At 37.3% G+C, this 23,274-nt stretch overlaps 1 protein-coding gene across 2 annotated transcripts in view; it reads right to left on the bottom strand.

The window, feature by feature from the left end:
* The window catches only part of sptbn1 (spectrin, beta, non-erythrocytic 1), a 300,080-nt gene that overhangs the window by 69,530 nt on the left and 207,276 nt on the right, over nucleotides 1-23,274 (bottom strand). For both annotated transcript variants that reach the window (XM_069931435.1, XM_069931436.1), the window contains 10 exons: nucleotides 20,811-20,984; nucleotides 16,003-16,094; nucleotides 14,898-14,978; nucleotides 14,675-14,790; nucleotides 14,182-14,294; nucleotides 13,626-13,813; nucleotides 12,203-12,320; nucleotides 2,951-3,109; nucleotides 954-1,256; nucleotides 597-750 (listed from right to left, as the gene is read on the bottom strand). In XM_069931435.1, coding sequence (XP_069787536.1) covers nucleotides 597-750; nucleotides 954-1,256; nucleotides 2,951-3,109; nucleotides 12,203-12,320; nucleotides 13,626-13,813; nucleotides 14,182-14,294; nucleotides 14,675-14,790; nucleotides 14,898-14,978; nucleotides 16,003-16,094; nucleotides 20,811-20,984 — 1,498 coding nt within the window. The remainder of the gene's footprint in view (nucleotides 1-596; nucleotides 751-953; nucleotides 1,257-2,950; nucleotides 3,110-12,202; nucleotides 12,321-13,625; nucleotides 13,814-14,181; nucleotides 14,295-14,674; nucleotides 14,791-14,897; nucleotides 14,979-16,002; nucleotides 16,095-20,810; nucleotides 20,985-23,274) is intronic.

Raw genomic sequence — 23,274 nt, 5'->3', positions numbered from 1 at the left:
TTAGACAAAATCAGATTTGGGGGCCCAAAAATAAGGGGGCAAGCTTTTACTCAGTATCAATTATTACACGCTTACATACAGCACATTTGAACCTATTGCTATTTTGTAACACTGGTCTTTTGAGTTCACCATAAAAGATGAAGGCAGGCAAGGAGAATTCTATTTCACTTCAATTTTCTATGGATTATTGATGTTAAATTGATTCCAATTTAACACACTACCTTATTATCACATTCCATACTTTTTCATAATGGTCATCCTGGCTGTGACTGGTTCAAAATCAAGGATCAATTCCATATCAATCTTGTCCATATATTACAATGGCACAATTACTGTAGCAAACAAAATTGCGTTCAAGAAATGAAACTACAAATGACTTGTATTCCCCCAATACACCTCTGGAAAACCAAGCATTTCCACTGGCCGGTCTAAGCTTAGCTAATGAAGCAAATGTTGCCAACCTCAAGGATATTTCTAGTTTGCACTGACCAATTTTACAACATGCATTGGAATTGCCCAATTAGCCACAATTGGAGCACACAAAAAACCGTTATAAAGTCAAGGGATGAAAAGATTAAAAAAAAAACAAAATTTACCTTCTCCTTCAGAGGCAAATTTTTGAGCAGAAGAATTGACACCTTTTACTCTGTCAGCCTGAATAGCAATGTCAGCTTCAACTAGTGCATGTTTCTGCAGTAGATCTTCCACACCAAGTAAATGTTTCCCATAGTCTTGAGACAGCAGTAGCACCTGTGATAATTCCAACAATTTTCACTGATTGTTCATGTTAAATTTACTAATCACAACATATAACTGTTTAGAATATAATGTAAAAGCATTTTTATCTTGCAATATCAGTATGTGCTTATCTTAGCTTATCAATGGAACTCTTCACAAATAAAATAAAATCATGTGGCACGTTACAGAAGGAATAAAAAAGCTGATTCTTATACCTTCATTTCATCCATCCAGTCCATAATATATAGCATTTCCTGGAAAATCCTTTGTAAATTGAGATTCATTTCCAATCGATGACGTCGAGCTCGCAATAATTCCAGTAGGTATTCCCATAGCCTGTAGACATTCTCTTTCCTTGCTGTGATCCGCTTGATATCATGATAGTTCTCTGTTTCCAGTTCCTTGGCCACAGCCACCACTGCTTGAACTCGTTCTTCATATGCAGCAATATCTGTCTCAATAGCTTCATGCTTCTTTGTTGCAGCCTCCACAGCTGGGAGATCAAAACCAAAATTGTCCTATGGCACAAGAACTAGACGTCATCTTCCATTATAACATTTTTAAGTATTCAGCAAGAATGGACAAATATAACAAGAAACAAAACTGCAAAGAAATCACTTTGAGAATACGACAAAAAAAACCCCAAAAAGTCTTCAATTTTAAACATTCAACCCTGTTGCCCTCAAGCTCAATTATCAATGGCCTCCAGAAAGATGAGAGGTTGAGCACTAGACATAATCAATTTCATTCCATCAATCAATAGTCAGAATTATTAAGCCTTTCTCCGGAACTTCTACCAATGATGCCATGTACTTGTCTGATAAGACCGTATCATCACCAAAGCCTGAGTTGGCATAACCTGAATGCTTCTAACATGCTTAAGGTGCTCCACTTGATTCAAGTTGGGATTAGGAATTCACCTTGTTGCACTTTCATACGTTCAAAATTTCTGAAGGACAGGCAGTAAATCATACATCTGTTGTCATCTGACATTAATTTATCAGCATTATGCATTATTAGTTGAAACAGAAGAATAATGTGCATTACTCTTTGAAGAGGGCAAAATAATTACTTGAATTGCTGAGTGCACCCAATGCTGCCTTTTTCATGGTCACCATCAGTTTTGGCAACACAACTTCTTCTGGAATATCATTGACGTGCAAGCTTGTAATCTGAATATTTTTATTTTGGGATAGAATTTTTTTCCATTATTTCCATATTTAAGATTTGTTCAACTAATAATTATTTTATTATAGCCTCTTGCTTCATGCAAGTAGATAGGGTAGAGAAGAAGGTGTACAGAATGCTTGCCTCCATGAATTGGGATGATGAATATAAGAGAAGGGAAAACACAAAAGCATCAGTTTGATGGAATCTTTAGTAAACACTGAGGAACTCAGTGACAGGCAGCATCCATGGGTAGAAATGGATAGTCAATGTTTTGGGTTGGGACGTTTTATCTTGACTACAATAAGGAAGTTGCAGTCGTATAACATTTTGATCCAGCCATACTTAGAATTCCATACACAGTTCTGATCGCCCCATCAAAGGAAGGACATGGAGGCTTTGGAAAGGATTTAGATGAAATTTACCAGGGTGCTGCCCAGTTTAGAGGGTATAAGCTTTGGGGAGAAGTTGACAAACTTGGGTTGTGTTCTCTAGAGTGTTGGAAGTTGAGGGGAGACCTTACAGAAGATTATAAAATTGACAGATGTAAACAGTCAGAATATTTTACCCAGGTAAAAATGTCACATTTTAATGAGAAGGGCGGAGGGGTGAGTTTAAAGGAGATATGTGGGGCGTTTTTTATATACACAAAATGGAAGGTGCCTGGAATGGGCTGACAGGGTTACAAGTGGAAGCTGATACGATAGCAGCATTAAAGAGGCTTCAAAAAAGACGCTTGAATCTTCAAGGAAAAGAGGGATAATTATCAAGTGCAAGTAGCAGACTTTTAGCTTAATTTCAGTTTCATGTTTGGTATCTGTTCCTGTATTGTTCTGTACTATGAAATAAATTCTGCAAGAATTTACAGAAAGTAGGTACATATAAGCTGCTTATACAATCATTAAATAATCAGGATTTTTCTTCAATAATATTTGCATTCCATTACTCTTGAATTTTGAATGTTTCTTGATACCTGGTTATCACAGGCATCAAAATTGTTACCAATTTATTTTCAAGTGCATCATAGAAAGAAATGGAGCATTACCTGGGAAACAAGGCGCTGATTTTCACTGAGCCAAGTCTCCCTCATAGCAGCTTTACGATCGAATCGCCGTGCAAGTTGTTCCAGCTTTTCTTGTCTGATCAGTTCAGTCCTTAATGCCAGTTCTCGCTCATGTTCAGCTTTTTCCAGTCTTTCCCAGGCCTGCAAATAATATTGACAATAAATAATTTTCCAGTTTCAACAAATCTTTGAAATCTCTCAACCTGCTCCAATAAAATAAAAAAAAAGTGGAGTCACAGAGGATGACTGATCATAACGCTGGAAGTTCACAAGATTTGTAAATACCATTGGACTCTACTTTACACACATCTTGAGCAGTCTTAAGGGGAGGAAAACAAAGTAAAATTTAAATTTCTATGAGAAAATATTCAACTTCAAACTGCAGGTTATTGAAAGAGGCTAGATTTTTCTTGTCAAAACTAGAAGTTACAATCTAAAAAGAGAGGACATTTTTGTTGATAAAAAAGTGTTACCGAGTTTCTTGTGCAATTGTAATTTTTTAAAATTCTAATCAAAATGTAAAACCATACATTAAAAATTATCATAGGTATTAACATACCACATTCAATATACAGTGCCCTCCATAATGTTTGGGACAAAGATACCTCTTCCTTTATTTGCCCCTGTGCTCCACAGTTTTAAAATGTCATCAAACAATTCACATGTAATTAAAGTGCACTTTGCAGATTGTATTCAAAATTATGATGAGGGAGGAGTCACGAGATGGAGTGGTGGCCAGTAGGGGCGTACCAGCCCTCTCCAGAAAAGAAGAAATAAAGTGAAGAAAATACGAAGTTCAAGAAACACAAAACACAACAAATAAAAGATAAAGTTGTAGAGAAAAGAAAGAAAATGGCACCCAAGAAGGAAAAAGTAAAAACGGGAAAAAAAGAAAAGACGCCGGAAGAGAAAGGAGAAGGCCTTACCTGCATGAAGAAACAGGGAGCCGTTGTGGAAAAGAGAGCCCGTTCTCCAAGGTTGGTGACGACCCCCCGACTGCTGGACTGCAAAAATGGCTCTCAGAGCCAAACAAAAGTGCGCAGAGCGCTTACTAAGGAGAAAGAGAAGACCGACAGGAGGGGGCTCAGCCGAGGAGTGGAAAAACACAACGCGACCAGCTGAGGGATGCCCGACACCAGGGCTCTCAGCTGGAAGAAGAGGAAAGCGACAGGAAAGGGAGTGAAAGGAAAGAGCAGCAGCAACAGGAGGCCCAACAGATAAGCAGCCTAGAAGAAGAGGACCAACTGCAAGAAGCCAAGCAAGAAGAAGCCCAGCAAAGTGAGACAAGCAACTCATCAGGAAAGTCAGAAGAGTCACAGATACAAAGAGAAGAAGAAGACACAAACACAGGTACCGAAACAGAAGAGGAAGAAGAAGACCAAGATCTGCACAGAGAAATAGAAGGTAAAACAGATGGACAGAATATAGACAGTTTTTTTTTCAAGAACAAATGAGAGCATTAAAAGAATGGTTGACATTAGAATTTAGTGAAATGAAAAGAAAAATGAAAAGTACAGAAGAAAAAGTGACTAGAATTGAGCTGGTCATGACAGAAATAGGGAAAAGATTACAAAATGTGGAAGAATTAGGAATGGCTGTGAAATGAATGACTTAAGAAGAAAATTGGAAGAAAGTGATAAAAAAGTTAGAGTCACAAGAGTTGTTAGCTCAGAAAATTGATTCGTTGGAAAATTATAGTAGGCGAAGCAACATAAAAATAGTGGGCCTAAAGGAAGATGAAGAAGGCAGAGGTATGAAGAAATTTATTAAAGAATGGATCCCAAAGGTCCTGGGAATGACAGAAATACAGGAAGGAATGGAAATAGAAAGGGCACAAAGAACACTAGTTCCGAAATCACAGACACATCAAAAACCAAGATCCGTTTTAGTAAAATTTTTGAGATATACAAGAGAAAATATACTAGAGAGGGCAAGTAATAAAATTAGAGAAGACAATACACCATTGGAATACAAGGGTCAAAAAATATTTTTTTACCCAGACATGAGTTTTGAACTCTTAAAGAAGAGGAAGGAGTTTAATACAGCAAAATCGATCCTTTGGAAAAAAGGTTATAAATTTATGTTAAGACATCCAGCTGTGCTTAAAATATTTATCCCTGGGGAGCAAAACTGACTGTTCTCAGATCCGGAGGAAGCACGAGAATTTGCAGAATGCCTGCAGGACAGAAGGAGAGATGAAGAGATGTAACAAGAATGAAGAATGTAAAAATAAAGATGTAAAAATAATGTATTTATAAGAACTAATGAAGAAAAAGAGAAGGAAAGAAAGGAAGTAAGGGGAAAAAAATAGAGGGTGAACCTTGTTATATGTGTGTAAAAAAAAAGTCTTTACGGGGGGGGGGGGGGTTGGAAGGGAGAGAATAACCGTCACTGCGAAATCAGTTGATGCTTGTGAACGGTTACGCAATCCAAATTGAGAGGGGAGTTGTGGTTGCCTGGCAAGGGATAAGGGGCAACTCGGGGGGGGGGGGGGGGGAACATTTGGGACTAAGGGAATATTGGATGTGGGAGTTGTTGAAGTATTTTGTGTTTAAATGTGTCATGCATTGAGTTTAAAAAGGGAAAACTGAGAGATGAAAATGGGGAAAAGGGGGATGGTGGGGGTGAGGAAGTGGAAATTAGGTGTAAACAGGATATGAGATGGCCATGTTGAATTATATGACTATAAATATTAATGGAATACATAGCTAAATTAAAAGGAAGAGGCTATTAAATTTACAGAAAAAAAATAGACGTAGTATTTGTGCGGGAAATGCATCTAACTGAAGTGGAACATAATAAATTAAAGAAGAATTGGGTAGGGCATGTAGCGGCAGTATCATATCATTCAAAAGCTAGAGGTGTAGCTATATTAATTAATATAAATGTATCAATCAAAATAGAGGAAATAATAGATCCAGCAGGGAGGTATGTAATGATAAAGTGTCAGATATATTCAGAATTTTGGAATTTGCTCAATATATATGCACCTAATGAAGAGGATCAAAAGTTTATGCAAGATATTTTTTTGAAGATTGTAGATATGCAAGGGAATATATTGATAGGAGGGGATTTTAACCTTAATTTGGATCCAATGTTGGATGAAACTGGACAAAAGACTAGCAAAAAGAATAAAGTGGCCAAATTTATGGTTAAATCAATGCAGGAAATGAAACTTATGGATATATGGAGGAGGCAGCACACAAGGAAGAAGGAATACTCATATTATTCGAGTAGGCATAAAACATACTCAAGGATTGATATATTTTTGTTGTCGGCCCATATTCAAGGGAGAGTTAGAAAAACTGAATATAAAGCTGGATTGCTATCTGATCATTCACCCCTGTTATTAGCAATAGAACTGGAGGACATCCCACCAAGAACATATAGATGGAGGTTAAACTCCATCCTACATAAAAGGCAGGAATTTAGAGTTTATTGAACGCCAAATTAAAACGTACTTTGAAATAAATACGGAATCAGTGAAAGACAAATTTATAATATGGGATACAATTAAAGCTTTCATTAGAGGGCAGATAATAAGTTATGTAACTAAGATGAAAAATGACTACAATCGGGAAATAGAATAGTTGGAAAGAGAGATAGTAAGTACAGAAAAGGAACTAGCAACAAGGGATGACATAACAAAAAGAAGAGAATTGGTGAACAAAAAAATAAAATACAAAACATTACAATCGTATAAGGTGGAGAAGAACATAATGAAAATAAAGCAAAAGTATTATGAATTAAGAGAAAAAACACACAAAATATTAGCCTGGCAACTTAAAACAAAACAAGGTAAAAGAACTGTATTGGCATCAAGGAAAAAGGACAAACAAATTACATATAATCCAATGGAGATTAATGCGAACTTTAAGGAATTTTATGAACAATTATACAAAACTGAGAACGAGGGGAAAGATGATAAAATATGAGTTTTTAACTAAAATTGAATGGCTGAAATTGTAAGAAAAGGAACAAAACAAACTGATAAAACCATTTGAAATAGAGGAAGTACAGGATATATTAAAAAAGCTGCCGAACAATAAAACGCCTGGAGAGGATGGATTCCCAATAGAATTCTATAAAACATTTAAAGAGTTATTAATTCCTCCTCTCCGTGAAGTAATGAACCAGATTGAAGAAACACAAAACTTGCCAGATTCATGTAAGACAGCAATAATTAGAGTAATATCAAAGTCGGAGAAGGATCCACTAACACCAGCATCATATAGACCAATATCTCTACTTAATTCAGATTATAAGATAATAGCAAAATTATTAGCAAACAGATTGGCCGACTGTGTACCAAAAATAGTAAAACAAGATCAAACTGGATTTATTAAGAAAAGACGAACAGCGGATAATGTCTGTAAATTTATTAATTCAATTCACGCAGTTCAAGGAAATAAGATGTCAACAGTGGCTGGTGCTTTAGACGCAGAAAAAGCCTTTGACAGGATAGAATGGAATTATTTATTCAAAGTATTACAGAGGTTCAATCTACCAGAAAAATATATTAATTGGATTAAAGCATTATAGGTAACAGTAAAAGGATATGTATTGAACCAATTTAAATTAAGTAGGTCAACTAGGCAGGGATGTCCATTATCTACCTCTCTGTTCGCTTTAACAATAGAACCATTGGCAGAACTGATAAGAACAGAAAATAAAATAAAAGGGATAAAAATAAAGGAGAAGGAGTATAAAATAAGTTTATTTACAGGTGACATCATAGTATACTTAACAGAAGCAGAAATATCAATAAAAGAACTACATAAGAAATTGAAGGAGTATGGAGAAATATCGGGGTACAAGATCAATGCAAATAAAAGTGAAGTGATCCCAATGAGTAATGCAGATTATACAGAATTTAAAAAAAGAATCACCATTTAAATGGCAAACACAAGCAATCCGATACCTAGGTATTAGGTTAGATAATAATTTAAGACACTGTACAAATTAAATTATCAGCCACTAATAAAGAAATTGCAGGAAGACTTAGAACATTGGAAAGAATTACCGCTAACATTGATAGGGAGGGTAAATTGCATTAAAATGAATGTCTTCCCAAGGATACAATACTTATTTCAATTGTTACCAATTCCCTTAACAGAGAAATTCTTCAATGAACGAAAGAGAATAATAAGGAAATTCTTATGGAAAGAAGGGTGGAAACCGAGGATAGCGTTAGATAAATTATCAGAGAGGTACAATCAAGGTGGTTTGCAATTACCAAACTTTAAAAATTATTATAGAGCAGCACAATTAAGGTATTTATCAGATTTTTATCAGAGAAGGGAAAAAAACAGATAGAGTTAGATAAAATAGGGGAGAAGGTACCAGAACATATACTTTATAAGTGGGATGAAAAGATGGTACGATATAAAAGCTCATCAGTATTGCATCATTTACTCAATATATGGAAACAGAAAGAAAAAAATTATCAAATACCAAAATTATTATTGATGCAAAATCAGCTAATCCCTTTTACAATAGATAACCTTTCCTTTAGAGAACGGGAGAGAAAAGGATTTGAAAGAATAGAAAATTGTTTTTTGGGAAATAATTTATTATCTTTTGAACAAATGAGGTACAAATATGGTATAACTCATGGTACAATGTTTGCATACCACCAACTGAAAACCTACTTAAAGGATAAATTGGGAAACAGACTGAGATTACCAGAAGGAAGCAGCTTTGAATATGTGATTACAGACACAATGATAATTAAAAGATTTATAACGAACATGTACATCAAGCTACAAGAGAAGGAAAATGATGAAATAAGCTATAAGCCCAAACAAAAGTGGGAAAAGGATTTAAACATAAAGATAAAAAATGAAACATGGGAAAAGTTATGTTCTGGAACTATGAAGAATATAATAAACACAAGGTTACACATGATACAGTATAATTGGTTACACAGGTTATATATCATGCCCCAAAAGTTAAAAAAAAAAGGATCCAACATTATCGGATAGATGTTTTCGCTGTAAGAAGGAAATGGGATCAACAGTACATACAATTTGCGCATGTGAGAAAATGAAAAAGTTTTGGGAAGATCTAAATCAAATATTAAATAATATCACAAAAAATCCAGAGATCTTTCTTCTAAGTAATATAAGAAGTAAGGAATTAGGCCTCAAACTGGATGAAGCGCAAAAAAGGTGTATTATGATAGCCTTAGCTGTAGCAAAAAAATGTATAATGTCAACTTGGAAATCAGAAGTGAGCCTGAGAGTACAGCAATGGTACATGGAAATGAATAAATGTATTCCATTGGAAAAAATAACATATAATTTAAAAAATAAATTCACATTATTTGAACAAATTTGGGAACTGTACATGGAACATAACAGAGAGGGCTTGCCTCGGACCTCCACCCCCAAAAATGATAAGAAGACAAAATGAATTGATCCAGTGTGTAAAAGTAGATGACACATTTTTCTTGTTTATTTTTTATTGTGTGATGACATTGTTTAATGGTTTCATTGTATTGTATATGTTGAATGTTTATTGGTTTTGGAGGGGGGAGGCAAGGTAGGGGGAAAAAAGGGGAGAAAATGCCAATGTGTATATTTAAGAGGGGAATGTTTGTATGTATTTTGGTTGATATGGTTCACATAGCGAAAAATAAAAAAATATTTAAAAAAAGATTATTATGGTGAGAATTCTTCTGTCATTAGCTATGGAGGCCTTCTTTGGAAATACCAGCCCCTTTGTGATTACTGAGCGCACCAGTACACTTTCTTTACGATGTTCTAAACTGTTGATTTTGGTAATCCTAGGGTTTGGGCAATGTCTTTCAGTTTTATTCATGTTTTTCAGCCTCATAATGGCTTCTTTGACTTTCATTGGCATAACTCTAGTCCTCATATTGAAAAATAGGAACTACAGACTCCAAAGGTGATCAAAAGCTTAGAAGCAAGCTTAGCTCTCTTTTACCTGCACCAATGATGCAATTAAACATACCTGAGTATCAAAAACACCTGTGAAGCTAATGGCTAGCTGCTTTGTTTTTTCATATCAGTGGCAAATGTTCTTAATGAAAAAATGCTGAAGATAAAATTTAATGCTGACAGGGAATGTTTTAATCAGAAGGCTTCAATTACCTGATGATCTACAGCCACTGAGTCAAAGACTTTATAATATAGTAAAATTAAAAATCAGTTTAGTTTCGAAGGGATAGTGGAAATTCAGAACACTCTCTGCAAAAAGGCATGAATCCTGTGTCAATTGATGTTTTCAAAACTCGCAATGGCATTTGTTTGGTGAAGATAATGAGGAATGGGTAACAGGTTAGAGGAAGTGATAAGCAGACAAAAGCTGTGAATTAAATTTATTGCTCTGTGATAATAATGCATTTGGAAAGGGTAACTAAAGCATGGGCACACACAATAAATGGAGGCAAACTAAGGAGAGTGGAGGAGGCAAGGGATCTTGGAATGTTCATCCACAAATCCCAAAAGGTGGCAGATAAGATTAGAATTACAGAACATTTCCCTTAATTGTTAATGGCTCAAAACACAAGAGCAAGGAGGTCATGCTAGCACTGAATGGAACATTAATATGACCACAGCTACAGCTCTAAGCACATTTCTCCAGATACAGTACATTTCCCCTTATCTGAAGTTCCGTTAACTGAAATGTTCCATTAACCGAATATTTCTGCGGTGCTGACATGACATCACAAGTTGAAAAAAAATTATCACCAACTTGCCCATGAAGAGCTCTAATGCTCTGTTGGCGCCAGTTTGGTAACAACAGAGCTCAGAACCAGCCGGGAAGACAGACGCTGAATGCCTGGATGTTGGCTCAGAGAAACAGGCTGGAATCTCGAGCTATCAGTGAGTGAATGGAGGAAGTCGATGGGTCAGGCAGCGCTTGGGGAGAAATTAGATTAACTGATCCCCGATTGTCCTTGTTTCAGGTAACTCCCTCCCCTCTTTCTTTCCATTTTTTCTTTACCCTCCTCTGTACTTGGTTTAGAAATTGTGTGCTGCTGTGTCCCATCTGCAAGCAGTCAGATGAATCCTTTGTCCCGGCATCATCAAGGAAAGTGGCCTCCTGAGCAAGAGTGGGGACCTTGGACTCCCGGGCAGGAGTGGGGACCTTGGGCTCCTGGGCAGGAGTGGGGACTATAGTTGGGTCTAGCAGCAGTAGGGAAATATCGGGGACCAGTGGTGGCAGTAGGGAGGTGTTGGGGACCAGCGGCAGTGGTGATGAAGTGTTGGAACCAGCGATAGTGAAGGGGAGGTGTCAGAGACCAGCAGCAGCGGTGGGGAGGTGTCGGAGACTGACGGCAGCGTTGGGGAGGTGTTGGGGACCAGCAACGGCGGTGGGGTAGTATTGCGGGACTGGCGAGAGCTGATGCTACTGTGCTGTTTTAAGTTTTTTTCCATTAAATGAAAAAACCAGTAATTGAAAACCGTCCAGTTCCAAGGTTTTTGGATAAGGGGAAATGCACTATTAGACTGCAGAAAAATGGCAGTTGTACCAGCGATGATGCAGAGGAAGTTGAAGTTCATAAGTAAAAAGATTAGAGAGGCATAGATTGAAGACTTTTGGTAGAGGAATTAGAGGTTGAGAATAAAATGTGCTCAACATGCAGTGTTTCTTCAAAGATTGGTGAGGACACAGTCCCACATTTAAAAAATACTTTAATGAGCACCTAAAAAGCCATCACCTCTGAATTTATGAGCCTTAAGCATTGGCAAGAATAAAGTTGTTTGTGCTTTTGGGGCATCGGGAGCTCAGATGAGCAGGCAGTCTGGGCCTCAGGAGCTCCAATCGGTGGGCAGTCGAGATAAGGATCCATGGTCAAGGCATTGGCACTCGGATGGGCGGACGTTCAGGGCGGAAAAAAAGGAGGGTGGGGAGTCAACTTTTCCATGGATCATATGAAAACAAGTGATTTTGGGGGCAAAAAATGGCTGGGTCAACTATTACACAGTATCAATATTACATATGGTATTTTTCCCCACTGCTACTGCTTCACTCACTGTTCCCCTAGCAAAGTGTTTTTTTTGTCCAGATTCAAGTACCCATAGTTTTTTTTTGTCTCAAGTTTAACATATGTTTGCTTTTGATTAACACGTCAAATAACTGATATTACATAATCAATGAATCCATCTATTCAATTGAGAGAATTTTAGCGGTTGGCAGAAGTCATCAATGAATCAACAGCAATTCCTTCAAGGAGGAAATAACATGGACAGCTGTCATGATCACCTTGTTGATATCTGAGATGAGCTTGCCTTCTCGTGGCATATAGACTTTCTGATTGTTTGCCCTCATTTTGCTTTGAATGGTAAAAAGTAAAACTTCCAGATTTCCCTTTTCTGTAAACCTGCACCGGAAGAAAAAAAATATTAATCAGAATTAAATCAGTTGAAATCCTGTATGTTTATTTGTAAAATATTGCGAAGTGTACAATTTTAAACTTTCAAAAGCAAAATAAATACGATCAGCCATAAACAAATTTGATTATGATACTATTGATTATATACATCCCACAAAAATACATCTTGTGCTACTTTGGTTTGAATTGATCGCCATAATAGCAAAAAATTAGGAGATATGGCCAGGACCAAGGGACCTTCTCCTCAATATTACATTCAGGAAGTCTCTGTTCAAAAACAGTGTTTTTTTTTACCCCCAACAGTTGTCAGCAACTTGGACCTCCCCAAATTACCTTAACCAGAACACCAACTCCTGAACCAGGATCTCTCTGCACCCTTGTAACATCACTTTTTTTTTACATTAACTGCTGGTTATCTTAATTGAGACACAGAGCATGGTAACAGACCCTTTTGGCCCACAAGCCCATGCCGTCCAATTACACCCAATTGACATACAACCCTCAGTACATTTTGAATGCTGGTAGGAAACTAGTACGCCATGCAGACATGGGGAGAACGTACAAACTCCTTACAGCCAGCGCTGCATTCAAACCCTGGTCGCTGGTACAGCAACAGTGTTGCGCTAACCGCTACATGAACCGTGCCACCCACGGTTTCTTAATTTTTTTTTCTCTCATGTATTGTTTTACATGTTAGGGTATTTTACATAACTGCTTCGCTGCAGCAAGAATTTAAGTGAATTTGTACATTTTACTTGCATATATCTCTAAAAGTCTTACTTTTGGACAACTAACATCCAGTATTACGTGGAGAATATGGTAGATGCTGGAAATTAGAATAGAAAATGATGGAAATACTCAGCACCAGTCACTAACAGAGCTAATCTTTCAGATCATTTACTTTTCATCAGCTGTTGGAAGGTTATCAATCTGAAACATTAACTCTGGTTCTGCTCCACAGATAATGCCTGATTTGCTAAATATTTCCAACATTTTCCATTTACCTGAAAAGCGGCAGGTACTATTCAACAACAGAAGGTTTAATTACTTTCCCTTATCTTTAAAAGCATTATTGGCAATGTTTGAATAGACAAGCTAACTTGAATTGAAAAGAATTGCAAGAACTCAGCATCCATGGGTAGAAACGGTCAGTCTGAACCTTGAGTCTTGATTAAAGTCCGATAAACTTCATTTCCCACCTTTCTACTTGTGGTGTGTGTCATGTATTGTTATAGTTTCACAAGCAATTAATGAAACAAATTAAGGTAACAATAAATATTTGAATTGTCTTACTTTGATGGTTTTTCAACAGTGCGATATGTATTAAATGCCTGTAGCTGCTGCTGAACACCAACCAGTGAATTGGCAAATTTACGATTGTTCAGGATGATGATGGTTTGTTCAATCCACTCCAGCAGGTCAGATGCAAATGACTCATATTTTTCAATCATTTTTTCAGTCTCAATTGCATAGTCAAGAACCTATGGATAGAGGAATGAGAAAAATTTTAAGGCATCAAAACCAAGATACACGTGGCGTCCAAAAAAAATGCAATTTTAAAGTCATTCACAATCTTGGTTTACATTCTGAGGAAAGGTGTGAAATTCGCACAAAATTAGGAAAATATTTATTTCAATGAAAACATCTTTAGATCCAGACAGCATGTTTAATGACTGAAAGTAGCAGTTCAGAACTCAAAACTGAACAAATAAAATTTCAATGCAAAAAGCTGAAATTGTTATGAGAATAGTGATTCAAACTTAATGTAATGGTCAAGGATAGTACATTGTTTATTCCTATTATTGGGCGTTAGTCTCAAAATATCAGTTTACATGAACAGTAAAAATACCTTCCCAATACGTTTTCCTTCCACAGCCAGGGCCTTCATCTTGGAGAAGTAATGGTAGTACGTCACCACATAGGTAATGATTGACTTTTCATCAGGGTGGTCAACACTGACATCTGGAAAAACATGTGGAACATTATCTAACAACAAAGCTGGGTTTAAAACAGCCATGAAAGCATGTAGTACAACGATGAGTTTTTGCATTGCAGCAATTATGTAGGTGACTGATGATAATGTACATTTTCAAGAGATTGAGAAGAATTTTATCATGATTAATGCACTTGAACTTCTCCTTCAATCCCAAATCAATTTAATCTTTAATGACCTGATAATTGATATGGCAGAGAGATAGAAGGCTGGAGAGAACTCATTTAAGAAATAAATTAGGAAAGCAGACGAGAAAAAAACCTTCCAGAAAATAATTCTGAAGAAAGAAATCATACATTTTATCCCCATTCCAAAAATTCTATTTAACAATGAAGCGTTAAAAACTAACCTTCAGGGTCCAGCAGCTTGGTAAGCCCAAGGTGTTGCTCTGCAAGGTTGAAAGCATTCTGGAGATTGTAATGAGCATTAGACTTCTTAAGTTTGTCAAAATCAATCAGATCCGGCCTGACCAAGAGAAAAAAAATTAAGAGTAGAAATGGATCTGTACAACAGACTTCATGCCAACAAATGTAGTTATTAAAATATTTATTTTAAGTTGCATTCCAACATACCTATGCTTGTGGATAACAGCATTGAATGCCATGCCATCTCTCCAGCTGGTAGTGAAGTTGTGAATGTTGACATTTGGGTAGCTAGGGGGAAGACAGGAAAAAAAAATTAATATTTTAATTGTATTTTTAAAACAGGATCAAGTATATAGTGAAACTACTACTTCTATTTCCATTTTATATGAAAGCTTTTCTGGTTGCCTCATTTATTAAAACTAAACAGGAGGGTATTTTATTGGTAGTAAAATCAGAACCACAGTGGATGACTTCCAATTTCTGATGAGCCAGTAATCTTACGATGGCAGGTAAAATAAAACAATATTCTGTACTTAAGTTATGATGCTACAAACATGATTTAATCGAATTCCTTTCTTTGGTGAACAGATAATTTTAGGAATACTAGACACTAAATTTACAATATGACAAATAGTATTGAGAAAAAAATCTCAACGCAAAGCAAAGATTCACAATCAATAAATTGACAATAATTAACAATATGCCCAAGACCAAGATCGTGATCCTAGATTAGAAGAAACAGACATACTAAAAACCTGGAGGATGAAAGTAACACAAATGAATTAGTTAATTTATTTCACATTTTTTAATCGAACAATAGCTCCAAAAAAAAAAGACAAATTCCTACCGAAATGAAACTAGAGTAAAACTCCAATAAAATGTTTCCACTATTACACGAGACTTAAAACAACACAAAGCTTCTAAATTAATTTACTATTAACAGTATCATGATAAAAGAGTACACATGGCATTTAGCTGCAAGGAGATGCTTCTCAATTTGTGTTAATCTAAAAATAGGTCAAGATATTCAATTTCACATTATTCCCACTAACAAAAGCCAGCACTGAGAAAGATTTAGAAATGCCTTGAAGTGACTGATCCAATTGACAATTCTAAACATTAAACTATCCCCATATGTTTAAGATGTCTCTGAAGAAGCAACAATTCTACCAGAAACAAAAACACATCAGAAGTATTATTATGACATGGTCAAGTACAACATGGTGAATTCAATCTTCAGCCTGAGAACTTTAAAAGACCAATACTAAAAGGTAAAGACACTTTTTTTTATTATTCCTGGGATGCTACTGACCCTGCAGTTTTCATCTGGCACCATAACAACAAGGCATCTTTTGCAGATTTCTTTTCTTTATTGTCCTCTGATTCAACACTGATATCCTGGATCTAGAGAAGAAAAATTTAAAATAAGAAAGAATTTAGTTTTAATTACATTAGTTGCTTTATAAAATGCTAATTATTTATTGAGTTGGCTAATAATATGAAAAATAATTAAAACAAGACAATGGCAAATTAAATATAATGATGGGAAGTGTACAGTCTTGTGTTTTGGTAGAAAAAATAAACAAGATGACAATTTTTTAAATGGGGAGAAAATTAAAAATACCTAGATTCAAAGGGACCTGGGAGTTCTCGTGCACGATAGTCTGCAAGTAAACTTGCAGCTTGAGACGGTGGTGAAGAAGGCAATTGCAATGCTGGCATTCACTTCAAGAGGAATAGAATACAAGAGCAGGGATGTGCTGTTGAGGATCTACATGGCACTGATGAGACCTCACTTGGAGTATTTAGGCCCCTCATTTAAGAAAGGATGTGCTGACTTTGGAGAGGGTATAAAGAAAATTCACAAGGATAATTCCAGAAATGAAAGGGTTATTATACAAGGTGTGTTTGACAGGTCTTGGCCTGTATTTGTTGGAATTTAAGAGAATGAGGGGTTCACATTGAAACATATCAAATGTTAAAAGGCATGGACAAAGTAGATGTGTAATTTCCCCATGTTGAGAAAGTCAAGGACAAGAAGACACAACTTCAGAATTAAAGGGTATATGCTTTGAACAGAGATACATAGGAATTTCTTCAGACAGAGGGTATGGCAGCTATAATTTACCCAGTATACACACAATCAAAAGAATACACTCATTCATTCTTCAGTATAAAATAGAGTCGACCCTCTTTATTCTTCTCAGCAATAACAATAATTTTTTCATCTCACAAAACACTACCCAGCCAAACTCCTGTGATCTTTTCATGCTACCAGTTCCAACATGTACATGCGCGCTAGTAATCCTGTGGTTTACCCTGGAGACGTCATCAGTGGCGACCGGCATTGCTTCCCATGCAGGTAAGTGCTTGACCCCCTCCATCCACTTAGCCTCTGAGCCATGAAAGGAGGTGACTGATTGGATCTGTCCCGCTTTGTAACGGTCTGGAGGGCTGACAGTCCAGCCTGAACTCATCCGGTACTGCTAGGCAGGCAATGTACGCTCCGACTGACCTGTGCTGATCCCGTGATTCTGGATGAGGTCAGGATTGGAGTGCAGTTCACGAGCCATGGCATTGAAATTGATGGTAGTCGTTGTATGTAAGGCCTCTATGTCACACCTTGGATGTACCCCAGATTCCTGAGAAAAATTGTATGATGACGTCCAAGTGCCCAATTCCCCGTGGTGAGTAGAGGTGCAAGTTTGTTTGTGTGGTATGCAAAAGAGGCTGGTGGTCAGCATAAATCAGTGGTTCTCAACCTTTTCTTCCCACTCACAAACCACTAAGTAATCCCTTTGCCATTGGTGCTCTGTAATTAGTAAGGGATTTCTTAAGGTGGTATGTGAGTGGGAAGGGAAGGTTGAGAATCACTGCTGTTGACCCAATTATTATTGAAATATTTTGCTTGAGAAAAGTTGTCATTGGCCCATTTCCTTTGGAGTTATGGAACTGTGCACATAATGAGTCAATTAGGTACAATTAAAACAGTGGCTTTCAAACTTCTTTCCACCCACGTATCACCTTAAGCAATCCCTTACTAATGACAGAACACCTATAGCATAGGGAATACTTAAAGTGGTAGGTGAGTGGAAAGAAAAAAGTTGATAACCACTAGTATAAATGGTGAAAGGGCGAACTTCCAACAAAAACTGGAAATGTTTCACTGTGAGATAGATGGCTATTAGTTCTCGCCCGAACATGTTATATTTCGCTTGAGCCAGTGACAGCTTGAATGAAAAGAATGACAGACGTCCCAACTTCCCACCGATTCTTTGTCCTAACACCACTCCCATGGCACTGATGGAGTCATCTGTGGTAAGAGAGAACAAGGCCTTGGGCTTTTGGTGTACAAGTATCTCGGCATTCGCAACCACTGTCTTCACATTGTTGAAAGCATGAACTGCATCATTGCCCATACTTAATGTTTTTTTAAAAAAAGATACGGACGAATAGGATCCCTCAAGCTGTTTGGTAAGGGCTAAGAAAGACACTGCTGCATTTAGCAGAAAAGAACAGTAGAAATTCATCATCCCTAAAAAACATAACTGGCCAAACTTAAAAGGTGTAGGAAAATATTGAATTTATTCCACTTTGGTTTCATATGGCAAGACGCTGTTCCTGGCAACTCTATGTCCCAAAAATATAAGTTCAGCAGCATCAAAAACGCATTTACTCAGATTGATCACAATACCAAATTAATCAAGTCTCTGGAAGAGTGATATAAGATGGTGCTTGTGCCACTTCATCCACGCTTACTACAAGAATACTGTCGTTATAGAAATGCATAAAATTGAGGCTGGAGAGTTCATAGTCCATTAACCACTGAAAAGTCTGTGCTGCATTCCGTAAACCGAATTGCATTCGAAGAAACTCAAACATGCCAAAAGGAGTCATTACTGCTGTCTTGGTAACATCGGAAAGCTTCACCAGAAGCTGATAGTAAGCACTTAACAGGTTTATTTTTTGCAAATACATGTTTGCAACGCAGATTAATTTAGAAATCTTGTAAAGTGGAAATGTTGTATCAAAAATGGAATTTTTGAGTGCACAATGTTGACCACAAGGCTTCCAATCCCCAGGAGACTTCTTTGGAACCACATGCAACAGTGATGCCCAGCAGCTGTCAGATCTGCAAACTATTCTAAGCTCTTGCATGTGGTCGAATTCTGCTTTTGCAATTTTAAGATGATCTGGGGCAATCTATGAGCTTGCGCTGCACCTGGAGGAACTCAAGTCTCGATGCGATGGTTAACTGCATGCTTAATGTCCCCACTCCAATACAATGGGACAAGTGAGGGAAATGCTAAAGCAATGCTCAGAAAGGGTAGGAGCTAGGTTGGAGGCTCTTCATGCAGGTGATGACATTGAAGGGATGACAAATGCAGGTCACTTGCAATCAAGTGCTGCGGTCCACAACACAACGATTCTTTAAATCCACCAGCAGCAAAAAATGTGACAGAAAATCCACCCCCGAAATGGAATTTGCCACATTTGCAACCGTGAAAACATATCAAAATAGTTATTGAGACCGAAATCTAACGTGACCGATCTCTCGCCATATGTTTGAAAACGAGAATCGTTCGCAGTCGACAGAGCACGTGACATATCGGTGTCTGCACTCTTCAGGGGTTGGAAGGACCACAGAAATATCTGCATTAGAATTGACATGAAAGTAAATACCTGCATGAGCAGCAGTTGTCTCTCCTGCCGGGCCTGGGCGTTTCCTGACTGCCATTTTCAGAAGTCTGGTGACACGACCAGATGGCAGCGCTAAATTTCCAGTGCTTTCAAAAAATATGCTGCCCATCGCTTTTACCAAATCCTCAACCAGTATGAATCTGACAAGGCCGACAGGAGCAATTCCGTTGAGAGGTCAAAACCTGGACATGTAGTGAGTGCTGCCATTTGCTGCTCCTGTTCAGTTATCTTTGGTTGAGAAGGTACAGTAAGCAGTTGTTTCAGCTATGTTTCCTCCTGCTGACTCGGGAGAGAGGCCAATGCTTCAAGCTTTACTGCAGAGGTCATGTGCAATGATGTCAGCATGTCTCGCCATCTCATTGAGGGTGGATGCGTGAATGACACTCACCAGGTGACCCTGAACATGACGAGGTAAACATTGGACGAATTTCTGCTCCCTTACAACCCCTTCAATAACGCTAACCTAGCTAGCTGTCATCAGCTCACAATTCGACAAAACAAGACTTCTGACACAGTGAAGTATGCTCCAGAATTGCAGCCTTAAGGATGACACATGGGATGGTATAAACTAGAATATCTTCCACTTCACAGACAATCTGCTCTGGAAGATGAGCCACAAATAAACTGAATTTAGTTTTCTGACTTGTCACACTGAGAATGAGAAACGTGCCTCAAGGATTGTGAACCATGCCGGCACATTGTTAATTAAAAAAAAGGGGAGGAACCTCCAGCTGAACCTCCCCGACTGCTTCTGTAATGGGTTTATGATCATTTCTTTCCATTCTTACCTAGAAGGTGCTGCGAACCCTCGGTGTCACCACTTGTGGTAGCTATAATTTACCCAATACACACACACAATCAAGAGAATACACTCACTCGTTCTACAGTACAAAATGGAGTCAACCCTCTTTATTCTTCTCAGCCACAATAACTTCTTCATCTCACAATACACCACCCAGCTAAACCCCCTGACCTTTTCATTGGCTCTCCACCACAAAGGTTACCTCGACGCTCTCAATCTCCCACTCCTGCATCCAAGATCCATCAAGGTTTATGCAAACCCCTATTCTAACCTACACATTCCTGCTAGTTGTCCCAAGCATTACCCTGGATACATCATCAGCAGGAACCAGCGCCCCTTCCAGTGCAGGTAGATATGCAACCATGACAAGGGTAGTGAATCTGTGGAGTTTGTTGCCACAGGTGGTTGTGGAGGCCAGGTCATTGTATATTTAAGGCAGAGATTGACATGTTCTTGATTAGCCAGGGCAGTGGGGCTGAATGGGAAAATGGATCAGCACATGATTGAATGATGGGGCAGACTCGATAGCCTGAATAAACCATTTCTGTTTCAATGTCTTAGAGTCTTATATCAACCAAAAAGGTCTTACTATTTGTTCATACTATTGGCAAATTTACCTGGAATCGGAGAATGATAGTCCAGATCAGACCAAGGGTTAGCCGATGGTTTCCATCCACAATATCATGAGATCCCATGTTTTCTAAATGTACTCTTTGCTCTTTAAGGAACTGAAGGGCTTTGTCCACATTTTCAAGACAATGGATTCTCATTCTTCCTTTTGTTGGTTTAGGCTGTTAAAGAAAGAATGCAGATCTAAATGCCATACATCATTAAATAAAGGACATATGGTACTCCAATAAATATCATTACACTGATTGTCCAAATATACAAAATGATTTTTTTTTCATGAAGTACCACATCAAGTTAATGAGAAACAGTCTTACTGTGCTCTTCATTAAACTGATTTTGAGGAATTACCCTTTAAATAGACTAAGTGAATAAATATATTTCCAATTTCTATTTCAGACAAAATTATTCCAAAATTATCTTTTAACATACAGAAATCCCTAACTACCATCTTAGCATCACGTATTTCTTGATGGTCTGATATCTGCCTTGCTCCTCAGCATAGTGAACTTTTTCCCTGCACTCACCTGTCAGACTATCATCACCCCAGTTGCAGGCTCCTGACATTGTTCCAGCTTATCCCCTACTCTGGAGACTTTTGTACTCCATTAAGAGCCAAGCTAATCAGTCTGTCAAATATCAGTCACCAGCAAATTTTCAACCCAAGTTCAGGAATCTGCCATTATCAAGATCAGGTTGAAGATTTCCGTGGATGCTAAGTAAATTATTTTTTCATTTATGACTTTTTAATCACTAAAACATTTTTTTTAATTTTATTTATTTGTTCAAAAAAACAAATAATATATGACATATACAGCAATTAAACATGAACATTAACATTTTTTATATATATACATATATATAAAAAAAAAGAAGAGAAACCCCCCCCCCCTTCAGCCAACTCTCCTAAGGAGAGCCATAAAAAAAGAAAAAAGATATTAAAAAAAAGTTAAATATACATTTTAAAATCTAATCAATGTAAATTGAAATGTAAATATTCTGAATATAACAGCCACTTAATAATAAAAAAATATAATTACCATGCAAAACATACATAATTTTTCCATTATTAAACAATATTTAATCTCATTATGCCATCTATTAACATCAATCATATTTGTATCTTTCCACGTACTAGCAATACATTTTTTCGCTATAGATAAAGCTAAATATACAAAAGCAAGCTGAAACTTGCATAATCCCAAGCCTTTCAGAGGTTTCTAAACAATATTGTTTAGCTCTGACAATGGCAAGAGGTGATGCTCCAAATTTGGCACAAAAATCTTTTTAAAACCCATTACTGATTTACACGAAAGAGATTATGGATGATGGAATTTGGAGCAAAAAAAGACAGACTGCTGAAGGAACTTGATGGCTCAAGCAGCATTTCTGGAAGGAAAAGGATTGTCCATGTATTGCATCACTAAAATTTAAGGGCAGCCTTTTAGAACCAGGAAAATCTTTACACATTTCAAAAAAAAATTGGAATCTTGTTTGAACAGGAAGGGATCGAAAGTCACTGCCCACCCTCCAACCCACCTGTGTCATTCAATGACAGGCCAATCCAGAGCTGATACCACCTTATGGTTGGTCACCTGAAGTCACATGAACAAGTACCTGGGTCAGCCCCCAGATGCTGGGCATAAAACCCTACTGTCTGATCCAGCCACTCTCTTTCTTCTTTGTCCTCTTTGAGGTAACTACCTGAATCGCTCCAGACTGGGGATCATGAACAGTGCTGGAGAACGAACAAAATGTGAAGTGTGTAAATGGACATGGGCTCTCTTTCACATGCACCTCAAAAGGAACCATTGTTGGTCATCTGATCTAATTTGTAAATAGCTTCTTTAAGTTGAGTGCAATGTGTCTGCTTGTCCAGGGGAGGGGATGGCAGTTGTTTTAACCAGCATGTTCATTTAACCATTTTGCCAGCCTCTATCATATGGTTATTTAAAGTTAAGTTAACTTGTTTCATAGCGAAATCAATTTGCACGTCTTTTGAGTATTTGTTCCCTGTTGTAAATAAAATTCATGGTTTAATACAACTACATGTCCAGGGCTGTCACTCTTTGAATTTGTTCCCCACTATAAGGACACATTAGTTCGAGGCAATGATAATTTTCTACCAAGGCCAGGGACACAAAGTATTTAATCTTATTAAAACAGTCACGTACATTAAGATGGAGATGGGTAAAATTCTGTAAAATCAAAACATACTCTTTTTAGTTTTTTTTTATTAATGCCAAAAACAGAAAAAAGCAGTATCATTTCCAATTTCTAATCATCTCGTAGGGACATGGAGGAACAAGACAATTATAAAATTATGGAGCAATGATGACCATATACAGGAAAGATGCACTGGGGAAGTGCCAGAGTGTTTTATGGAGAATTTGACAGCACAAGAAAATTATAATAATGAGGAAAGAGTGAATAAACTTTACTATTTGTTGCACC

This window comes from Narcine bancroftii, chromosome 4, assembly GCF_036971445.1.
Source record: "Narcine bancroftii isolate sNarBan1 chromosome 4, sNarBan1.hap1, whole genome shotgun sequence".
Taxonomy (NCBI): domain Eukaryota; kingdom Metazoa; phylum Chordata; class Chondrichthyes; order Torpediniformes; family Narcinidae; genus Narcine; species Narcine bancroftii.
Note: the sequence above shows the minus strand (reverse complement) of the source record. Positions and strands in the feature narration are given on the sequence as shown.